The sequence below is a fragment of the Emiliania huxleyi genome (genome assembly GCF_000372725.1).
Source record: "Emiliania huxleyi CCMP1516 unplaced genomic scaffold EMIHUscaffold_1072, whole genome shotgun sequence".
Taxonomy (NCBI): domain Eukaryota; phylum Haptophyta; order Isochrysidales; family Noelaerhabdaceae; genus Emiliania; species Emiliania huxleyi.
In genome coordinates this window covers 1-10345 of record NW_005201967.1, presented here as the reverse complement: position 1 = coordinate 10345, position 10345 = coordinate 1, and the positions used below count along the sequence as shown (strand labels likewise).

The 10345-nt window shown below is 64.4% G+C and overlaps 3 protein-coding genes across 3 annotated transcripts; all 3 read right to left on the bottom strand.

Annotated features, from left to right (window-relative positions):
• Positions 1 to 830: 830 nt before the first annotated feature.
• On the bottom strand, positions 831 to 3685 carry EMIHUDRAFT_251298 (hypothetical protein; the record flags this gene model as incomplete). The annotated part of the gene is made up of 4 exons (XM_005792450.1): positions 831 to 946; positions 1200 to 1848; positions 1901 to 2399; positions 2535 to 3685. 4 exons carry the CDS (start codon positions 3683 to 3685, stop codon positions 831 to 833), a joined length of 2415 nt encoding a protein of 804 aa, XP_005792507.1.
• A 128-nt stretch (positions 3686 to 3813) lies between these two features.
• EMIHUDRAFT_460377 (hypothetical protein) lies at positions 3814 to 4675 on the bottom strand. The gene is made up of 3 exons (XM_005792449.1): positions 4639 to 4675; positions 4316 to 4536; positions 3814 to 4230 (listed from the first exon to the last, which is right to left on the bottom strand). Exons 1-3 carry the CDS (start codon positions 4666 to 4668, stop codon positions 4008 to 4010), a joined length of 474 nt encoding a protein of 157 aa, XP_005792506.1. The 5' UTR covers positions 4669 to 4675; the 3' UTR covers positions 3814 to 4007.
• Positions 4676 to 6918: 2243 nt separating this feature from the next.
• On the bottom strand, positions 6919 to 7637 carry EMIHUDRAFT_251296 (hypothetical protein; the record flags this gene model as incomplete). Its single annotated transcript, XM_005792448.1, has 2 exons — positions 6919 to 6927; positions 7062 to 7637. The coding sequence occupies 2 exons, from the start codon at positions 7635 to 7637 to the stop codon at positions 6919 to 6921; spliced, it is 585 nt and encodes a 194-aa protein (XP_005792505.1).
• Between the last annotated feature and the right edge of the window lie 2708 nt (positions 7638 to 10345).

Here is a 10345-nt window from a genome sequence, read left to right as displayed (position 1 = left end):
AGGCGGCGCTGCACCCGCGCTTCCAGTTCCTAGCGGCCCTGTGGCGAATGCGGGGATATAAAGATATCGACGAGCTCGCCTCTTTCTTTGGCCTCCTTGCCCCGCGAATGAGCGTAGACTCTTCGCGGTGGATCCGTCGCCTCGGCCGCTTTGCGAAGAAGAACCTGGTCATCGAGCCCAAGGACTACCAGACGGTGCTCGACCTGCTGCCCAAGTCCTTCAAGGAGTGCGGCCTCGACACCGTGGTTGCCATCGGAGACTGCACCGACATCATGACCGAGACCTCACGCGAGAGCATCATGACGTCCAACCTCCTCCGTTCGGACAAGTCTAAGCACTCGGCGGCGATGGGGCTCACGTGGTGCACGCCGAATGGCCAGATCATCATCGCGACCGACCTTTTCATGGGCCGCTCCTCCGAGCACGAGGCGTGCAAGGCGTGCATCCCGGCCTTTGAGCGCATGCCGGCGAAGTTCTCAGTCATGTACGACAAGGGTGTCTCGAAGCTGCGCGTCCACCTGCCGCACCTCAACGAGGTGATAATTCCTTGCTTCCTCAGAAAGGCGCCGCGCTTCACCATCGACCAGGGCATCCGCAACCGTGGCGTGACGTGCTGCCGCTACGTGGTGGAGGTGCCCTTCTCTGGCATGAAGGCGTGGAAGATGCTCGGCGACGTCGTGAAGGAGGAGGACAAGCCCCTGCTCAACTACGTGTGGTGGTGGACCATCGGCTTCCACAACCTCAACTGCGCAGTGCTCAAGCCGCCGTCGGGTGTGTGAGGTGTATGTGTTTCTCATTTTGTGACTCCCTTTTTTACTCATTAGTCATGTCTAGTTGGGCGACTGGGCCACGTCCGCCACGTCCGCCACGTCCACCCCGCTCCCGTCCTCCTCGCGACTTGCGCCGCTGCTTGCTCTTGCCCTGGCTCCGATTGAGTGTGTCGATGCTGCGAGGAGTTGGAACCGCGTTCGAGGGCGTGCCCAGCTGCGGTGGCGACTCGAATGAGCGGGGTGGACGGGGCACCGGCCGTGGGCTCGAGACACCGGACGGACCCGCTGCCGCCGGCGCCGGCGGCGCCTCCGCCTCCGCCTCCACCTCGGCTGCAGCCTCCGCCTCTGCGGCCGCAGCTTCCTCCGCTGCCTCGTCCGCCTCAGCTTGGGCTTGCGCCGCCGCTGCAGCAGCGAGCGCGTCTAGCCCACCGCCGCTCTCCTCGCCGTCAGCCTCGTCGTCGCTGCCCGGCGGCGTGGGTGGGAGGCCGCCTGGCGGGGGCGGAGCGAACAGATCGCCGTACTCGGCTCCCAGCAGCAGCGCCAACGAGCCGCCTCGGAATGTAGCGCACAGCTCGCGGAGTATGCCGAGGTGAAAGTCCGAGCGCTGGTAGTTCTGGTCGGCGCCGCTGACATGACTGGCAGCGTCCGAGGCCGCTGCAGGCGCCGCCGCCAGCGGCGCCGTCACCTTCGCATCCATTGACAGCCGGTCGAGCGAGGTGCGCTTGCTCGGCGCGTGAGGGTACCTGTCGACCCACCACACAGCCTTGCCCGACGGCGCGCGAGCCTTGTCGTAGAAGAGCACCTTGCTGCTAAAGTCGTCCCAGCTCGAGCAGTCCTGCATGCAGTACAGGACCAGCAGCAGGCAGTACATGTGCGAGCACTCGAGACCCTGCTCGCAGGAGCAGACAGAGTCGGGAGCAAGCAGCAAGACGGCCGGTCCGCCATCAGCCGGCTTGCGGACGGCGAGCATGACGGTGTGGTCCATGGAGCGCATCGAGGCGTGAACAGTCATGCGGAACACGTAGGCCTTGTCGAGCTGCCCCGGGGCTGACTCGTACGTGGCTTGCTGCACCGTCACCTACGGCTTGCGCGAACAAAGTGGTGAGACAGGGAGCACTATAGGGACACACATGCAGAGAGGTACACAGGGTGGCCTGCTTCGAGTGCGCGTGCGAGAAGTTGCCGACGCGAGTTGCGCGCGACATGCCAGAAGTGGAGTCGTACAGCCGGTAGCCTCGAGCTTGCGTGTTCTCAAAGGGGAGGAACTTGTCACGCGTCGCCGCATCGAGCAACAAGCCTGACTGCTTGAGGTCCTGGACCGCGTCGTACACTACCGAACAACCTCGCGGGGCGCCCGGCACGAGTTTGAGGTTGGTTCTCGTGCGCGAGTGCCGGTGTAGGGCCGGGTGTTTCGGCTTGAGCATGGGCACCTCGCCATCCGGATACTGCTCGAGGAGCCGACGAGCGACACCGCGGCTCGTCTCTGACGACCAGTTGGCGTAGACCTCCACCCCGTACTCTCCGAGGAAGGCAAGCACCTTGGCGTCCGACACGGTGTCGATCGTACTCAGCTTGACGCCGGACGCGTCCATCGCCACAGCCGGGTCTGCGTCCTCGGTCTCCGAGTCGCTCGCAGCCCCGGCGCCGCCGCCGCCCGCGCCGGGCGCGGCGCCGCCCGCGCCGGGCGCACGCGCGCGCGGCGCGCGTAGCTGGCGAGGGTGGAGCTGTCCATTCGCGTCGACGCGGTCCTCGCCTCGCGCCCACCTCGTTGCCGTCGCAGCATCGGCATCGAGCTCGATACCCGGAACCTGCTGCGCCCACGAAGCGTCGGCCGGCGGCATGCTTAGCCCTGGTTGGAGGAACGGCTGAGCGACGTCGACCGAGAGGTTGGGCCAGGACAGGCGTTCCGGGCCGAGACTCGTGAGGTTGTACACGGGGTGGAGGCGGACGGCACGACAGGCAGCGACAATCTGATCACCGACGGTCGCCCGGTCTGCCTGCGGCAGCTTCGCCAGCAGGGGCGCCACGTAGCCAAGGACAGCAGCATCCGTTGACCACTCAGCCGGCCGGTCGTGCAGCGGCGGGTGCGGAACTGCTGGCGTGTAGACTGGCGGCAGGCGCGCCGCGCTCATGGCGTTGTAGACGGTCACAAGTCCCCATCCCTGCTTGCCTTCCGCCTTCTTGTGCTTGAAGTAGTCGTGGCCGGAGGCAATGACGAGAGCAAGGAAGCGGTCGTAGTTCCAGCCGACAAAGGAGAACTTGCTGTCTACCTGCTTGCCCACCACCTGCTCCATCAGCCGGGAGGAGCGGTACGTTTGCGACATGATGTTCCAGTCGTAAATCACCTCCAGGGCGCCAAAGGCAGCGAGGTCGCTGTCCTCTGAGGCGGCCCAAATCACCGCCTGGTCCACCCCCAGCTCCCACTGCAGGGACACGAGCTGCTCGTCTGCCTCGTACGGTGCAACGATGAAGGGCATGTCCTTGTCGATGCACTCCTGCATCAGCCACGCCCAGAGTGGCTCGGCGGGGCGTGCAGCAGCCTTCCACTCCTTGGAGGCGTCCTCGTTCCTCGCCTCCTTTGCCAGCGCCTCATCGACTGCCTGCTGGCTTGTCCCGCGCCGCCTCTCGCGCTCCTTCTTCTTTGGCGGGTACGCACGGCCATCAAGGACGAGACACACTTTGCCACCCAAAGCATAGATGCCCTGGAGGTGCTGCATCACATACTGCTGCTGACGCTGCGAGATTCCCTCCTGCGCCACCTGCTTCGGCTGCTTCTTCGACGCCCTGTGTGCGAGGCCCGAGATGTCGGTAAGCACCATCTTGCCGTCAAACGGGTTGTGGGCGCTGACGTGAACCAGGTCGCCGGCAGCGGGGGCAAGGATCTTGCCCTTGCCCGCACCAGAACCCCATCCCATGGAGAGCAGCCGAGCTCTCGCTGGGTATCAGCGGCCGTGATGCGCGGTGGGTTCGCGCGAAACCTGCGGTGTGGACGTCCGCATTTTTGACGATATTCGCCGACTTCTTTATTTTTTGCCAGCGATCATTCCCCATGAGTACCCATTGTAAAAAGACAAAATCTGGGGGCAAGGACCAAACACACATAACACAGCCACGACACACGCCCGAACGAGGGTGTGCAACGCCTCACGCGGCCGCCACGCGCGGCGGCGCGCGCGCCGAGCCGCAAGCAAGCCGGCGCGTGACACCAGTGTCTCCCGTCGTCAACACGGGACATTGTCACCGCCGCGGGAACGTAGTCGCCACGGGTGTGCAACTACGAGACGCGGCCGTCCGGGCCGCAGCTTGCCTGGTGAGGAGTGATCTGTCGCTGCGCAGCTCAAGCCGCCGAGGCGACCCTGTTGCTCGCAATACTCTCGCTGGGGAAGTCGGTCGAGTCGCCGACGAGCGCGGATGATAGGACAACACTCCCAGGCGTCGAGCCTGGGAACGTCTGCCCCACCTGAGCAGTGCGCGACATCGACGTGTCTGTGGCAGGGTGCGCGTGTGCGGCGGGCAAAAGGTGTGCGTGCGCGCAAGCGGCGCACCCTGGTGAGGAAGTCGAGCGTGTAGACGGGAGCGAACCGTGCCACTTGTCACTGTACAAGCGGGTCGTACGGGAGCGGAGCGGCTCGTTGCACCGCAGCTCGAGCGCCTCGACGTCTGCCGAGAGCTGCACATCTTGCACCGTCTCACCGTCGCCGAGAGTTGGCGGGCGCCTCGCGGCGTCACCAGCCGCGGTGCTGACCAGTGTCGACCTCCGTCCCGCCTAGTACAGTCACGAGAGGTGGTGCGGCAGCAAGCCAGTCTCTGGCGTGGGCAGCGCGGCGAGCGCCGGGCGGCTTCAGGCCTACTCACGTCGAGGTGGCACCGTGCTCGCGGCGCCAGAGCCCGGGCCCATCCTCTTGGTAGCCGCCGTGGCCGGCAAAAGCTCGCTCACGGCCAGGGCGGTGGCCCAAGCGCTGCAGCGCGAAGCGAAGTGTTCTGCCACAGGCTGGCTCGCTTGAAACGCACTGAAAACACCCAAACCCGAACCTACTCATTGATGCCGCGTCCAACCTAAGCACACGTTTTTCTTTCGGTAAGGGCGGGTTACCCAACTCAGGGTGTGTGGCAGCCAGCTGGCTGTGTGTCTTGTGAGCCTGTTTGTGTCTGTGTGTCGCTCGTGCGTGTCGTCATCATCTGTCCAGCGTCCACCCATACGGTGGCACCTCCTATCATCACACGCCAACCCCTTTGCCGCCACCCTCTCCTTCGCCGCCCCTCGCCCCCACCGCCCTCCTCCTCCACCCCCCGCCCTCCCCCCCGCCCTACCGAACCACCCACCGCCCGCCCATGCCGACCTCCGTCCTCCCGCCGCCCTCCCCCCTTCCCGCCCCTCCGCCTTCGCCATCCCCCATCTGTGCGCCCCACCCCGTCCGCTCCCTCCCGCTTGGCGCCCATCCCGCCCTCCGCCCTCGCCCCCCGCCCCTGTCCTGGCTGGCCTGGGTGGCATCTCCTCATCATCACGCGCCAGGCGGGAGGGAAGTGGACGGGGCCTGAGCCGACCTAGCCCTAAACGGAATGGGGCGCCCAACACGTGCCCGGATTACTGTGCCTTCCCCGGGTGCAGCCTTTCGGTTCGTGAAGGGTCGGTGCGTGTCGTGACCCCCTGGAACACCCGTACCCCCGCACCATCTCCGTCGCTTGGTTCCATAACCTCTGCCGCCACCGGGAGGCGGCCAGGGCTTCATAGACTCGGTCGAGAGACCCCAGATTGGCATCCATGCCTCTCTGGACAGGGTGGCCCGCCACAACGACCCCTGGAATTGCGACTCGCCGCTTTCCTCCCGCTGTGATCCTGTGTGAGCTCTGTGTCTTGATTTGCCAACAACATACCTAAAACCCATACCGCGTTGGTGTCCAGTCCGAGCCTGGCTGTTCTTCACCTTACTACCTACCTACCTTAGTCTCTCTCTCTCTCTCTCTCTCTCTCTCTCTCTCTCCCCCCCCCCCCCCGGGCCAGCTGCACGCACGCTCGGTGACATCTCTTCACCTTCACACTGGTCGAGTCATAGGTGACGCGAGGGCGCTCACTTAATTGATTAATTCACTCATTAATTCCTTAATTGCGTACCGTATTCCGGGTAATCTTAATTATTAATCATCGGGCGGGGCGCGGCGCGGCGGCTGCGCGAGGCGGCGGCGCGGCGCGGCGGGCGGGCGACGCGGAGCGGGGCGGCGCGAACATCTGTCCTGATCAGGCCTCCGGCCTTTGACGCAGAACAATGGTCGCGCCGCCCTCGACTCAAGGGGCTGTCTTCCACCCGCCGCTGCTCAGGCCGGGGGAGGGGGGGAGACCTCCTGTTCCTCGCGGAACGGGAGCAGGCCCCTCCTTGCCCGGTCTGCGAAGCAGGGCGGTGGTCGTGCCATCTTCGCTTCAAAACGACCACGCCGCAATCGTCGCCGGCGCGCGACACGTTCCCGGAGGCCGGACTGTCCTGGTCGAGAGTGTGTGCCGCCAAGGCGGGGCTACTCGGGGACAGTGCCGACGGGGCGCGGCTCGTGAGACGACTCCCGCGAAGGCACGGCCACTTAGCACTTTCATTTCACATTTGTGATTTGACATTTCGGGCGCACATGCACATGAAAGAGAGATATATGTGCATGTCTCAAGCGAGACGTGTGAGGTGTGTTCGTGTGGCCGGTGACGGCTTTTCTAAAAAGTACGACGCGGCTTCTTTCTACCTTCTTGCGGGACTTGCCGGAGGAGGTGATGGCTATGACTTTGGACCTTTGCGAGAGGTGGCGAGCGGAGCAAGCGCGGTGTAGGCGCGCCCACGCGGCGCAGCGGCTCTCCCGCGACCATAGCCCCTCCCGCAGCCGCAGCCGTAGCCGCAGCCCCAACTCTTGCTGCTCTTCTAGTGTCGGGTAGTGACCAGGGGGTGAGGGGACGGATTGAAGATCCCTCACACCAAGATCGTGCAGGGCGGGGACACATGTCCCTAAATCCCACCTCGTCTCAGAGTTTGACCGTTTTTATTTATTTATTTACCTTCTTGCGTCTTGGCCGGGCCACACAACCCCAATTGCAATACACGGACGACACACGCACACGTTGGGTTGACACCTGCGACCGTCGCCGCTCTACAGCTCTACCTAGGCGTCCTTCCTAGGCGTCCTTCAGCGGTGTCGGCCCGCGACAGCAGCCACCAGCACCGCAACCGCCGCCGCCGCCGCCGCCGCCGCCGCTAGCCGCCGCCGCCGTCTCCTCTGCGCGCCCAGCGGGCGGCGCTGCTCTGCAAAGGCGGCGACCGCGGCGCGCGTGCTCTCCATTGGCGCGCCGGTGTCGATGACGCAGTGGGCGCGCTTGCGCTTCTCGGCGTCGGGGAGCTGATTGGCCAGGATCGCCTCAAACTTTGCCGCCGCCTCTTCCGGCGCCATCGCGCGCATGTTTGGGCGCGACAGGACGCGCTCTCGCTGCACGCTTGGCGGCGCGCTCACCACGAGGACCTCGTCGCACTCCTTCTCGCAGCCCGCCTCGTACAGGAGCGGTATGTCGAGGACCGCGAGTGGCTCAGCAGCAGCGCGCGCGCGAGCGAGGAAGTCGCGCCTCGCCGCACGCACCAGAGGGTGAACGAGCGCCTCGAGCCGCTTGAGAGCGGCCGCATCGCCCAAGACGGCCTTGGAGAGCGCCGGCCGCGACACTGCCCCGTCGATGACCACTCCGGGAAACTCGCGCGAGAGCGGCTCCACAGCCGCCCCGCCCTTTGCGTAGATGGCATGCACGATCGCGTCGGCGTCGCTTACAGGGACGCCCAGCCCGCGCAGCATGTCTGAGACCGCAGACTTGCCCATCCCGATTGAACCGGTGAGGCCGACGACCCACATCGCCTGGCCAGCGGAGTCTGGCGCTGCGGGGTGCCCGCGTACCTCATGTATCGGAGTTATGGCACACTTAAGAGCTGTGAACGTGAAGAGAGTGGTACCAGAAGTATGATCCTAGCCCAATACGTCCCACGGAGCACATTTCGATTTTTGACAGAATTAAATGCACTGCCCCCGCACGGTACTAATTGTCGTAGTTTTGGCACCGCTGCCCTTCACGGCACCACACCGCCGCTTGACAGCCCGGGATTAGCCTAGCAGCGAGTGGGCATCGCCTGCCGGTCGGCTGGGCACGAGCCAAGCACTTGGGCGGCCGTCAACCGAGTCCGAGCGGCGCCTGAGGCGGGTGCCACGGCGTCTGCACGAAGGCGTGGCGGGGTGAGGAGCCAGGAGTGGTGAACACCTCCCCGTCGGGCGCGCGGCGCGCCGGATGGTCCGCCGAGGCCGCCGCCGCCCCGACGGCGGCGATGAGGGCGGCGGGGCCGACCCAGCCGGCGTTTGTCGGCTCCACCTACAGAGAAGCAGCCTCAGTGGGTCGAGTTCAAATGAAGTGAATGTCTGAAGACGCAATCAAAAGCGCTTTTCTTCGATCCCCTTGTCGCTTGTGTCAGTAGGCGTCGCAATGAGTCGCAATTTTTTTCTCGTATGCTTGCCGAGGTGCAGTCGAGCTCTACCGGTGTGGGATGTGGTGTAGGGGTTGTAGAGACCACACACTCCAAGCTACCAGGGATACCCATCACTGAGCCGACGATGCTATGGGTAGCCCCAGGGTGGCGCCCACCCCCATGCCCTCAGGCACTCTTGCCTGCGCCCTGGCCGCGCACGCCGCGCACGCGCGCGCACGTGCGCGCACGCGGCGCACGCGCGCGCACGCGCGCGCACGCCCGCGCACGCCCTTTGCGGCATCGATCCGCTCCACCACCTCCCAAATGGGGCGCAGCTCCAGCCCCCACGGGTAGAGGTCGTGGCCGTCCGCAGCGAAGCTCGCCGCCCATCGCCGCCGCACCTCCTCGAAGTTAGTTCCGAGCCCATCCACTGCGAGCCAAAGCTTGGTGTCCCCGCCCTCGGCGTGGAAGCTCGTCGTCATCAGCGCTCCTTCAACATCTATACGCTTCGTATGGCTGTCGGTGAACTGTGAACGATCCCTCGCCTCCGATGAACCAGTTGCCTCGTCCTGCTCTGAGCGCCGTTTCGACACTTGCCTGAGTGTCATATGCTGTCGCCTGCATGGTGTATGTCTTTTGGTAGATCGCGCGTAGAAGCTGCCCAGTGTCTCTGCGATGTCTTGCACGCGCGACAGAGGCACAGCTTCGATGTAGGTCTTGAGCGATGGGTCGAGTTATATTCGGGCGCAATATCCACGTCTTCCGAGTTCCGACGAAATGTTGAAAAGCTTTCTTGCGGATAAAGTAAGGCGAACGGGTTAATGTCAAAGCCGTATGCAAGTGCAAGCCACGGCGCTTCAGACTGGCAGTGGGGACCCGAGTAGCCATCGTGGCACCTGCTCGTGGCTGGTGGGCACCGCACGCCAAGGAAGGTCGCAACGGGGTTTGTAGGTCTTGCCCCGCAACGTGCAGAGCGCTCGGTGTGCGGCGCCACCAAAGACTTGCGACCATCCCGCGACAGCGCTCAGAAACATCAAGCATAGTAGCGTTGTGCGCTTGTGCGCGCGGCGAGACGACGCGCTTGTGAGACTGAGAGAGATTGGCCAAACCCAAAGCGTCTCGCCGGGCGTTCCACCTGCACGAGCAGGATCTTGGAAGGACTCACGGGGGCACAGGGGCCCCTGTGTAATTATTGCGTTTACGAGGTGCGAGCTGTGTGTGTGTGGTTCCTGGTTGTGACACACTTGTATGTGTCCGTTTTTGGTGAGACCTGAGACACATGTCACATCGAGTAGACGGCAGCCAGGTGGCTCAGGTGTACAGTGACGTGCAACCAGAGTGCAAGGCTGCAACACATGGTGCAACATCAACAACCGTCAACCCACAGTGCAACGGCTAGTGCCATTTCACTCTGACACGCTAATCTTGAAAACGTCTCCAACGGAGCTCCGTGTTGCATCCAGCGCCCTCCCCCGCGCTCCCTGCGGCCATGGCCGATGATCCTAGTATGAGAGGTCATCTGGCTACCGCGAGAGCGACCCAACTCGTCGACATCGTCCGATGATGGTGCCGCAAAGTCAGCCTTCGGAGGCTATCGTGGGGTCGAGCCGGCAGTAGCCGTGACATGTGGTTCCACCACCCCTCGTAGGCTTTGCCTCTGATCGCCACCGTTCCCAGGCTGCCTAACGGGATGGAAAGGAAGGCTCGGCGAGCGTATAGAAGCGTGCTCGACCTCGACGTGGCAGCCTGCACGGCAGCGCTGGCGGGCGCGATGAGCGTCGTGCCACCTGACCCGAGACGGGTCGCAGGCGTCGTACTGAGCGCGTCGAGACCGTGTCCTGATGTGATCTGCACGGGTAAATCACGTCGGCGTCAAAGGAGCGACGTGCGACCTGTCAGAGCTTGATCTCCGATCTCAGCGGCGTCGAGTCGTCTCCGGCGCGCGACAAAGGTACATCCACAGGACGCGCAGAGGCAGCTGCGACCCCGCTGAGAGCGGAGATCAAGCTCTGACAGGTCGCACGTCGCTCCTTTGACGCCGACGTGATTTACCCGTGCAGATCACATGAGGACAGGGTCTCGACGCGCTCAGTACGACGCCTGCGA

Bases quoted from the DNA above. Each gene is read 5' to 3' on its own strand.
- EMIHUDRAFT_460377 (XM_005792449.1), bottom strand. From the start codon at position 4,668: ATGGGCCCGGGCTCTGGCGCCGCGAGCACG. The intron at 4,537-4,638 runs GTGCCACCTCGA...TGACTGTACTAG, and splicing joins GCTCTGGCGCCGCGAGCACG to GCGGGACGGAGGTCGACACT. The intron at 4,231-4,315 runs GTGCGCCGCTTG...CGCACTGCTCAG, and splicing joins CGCTCGACTTCCTCACCAGG to GTGGGGCAGACGTTCCCAGG.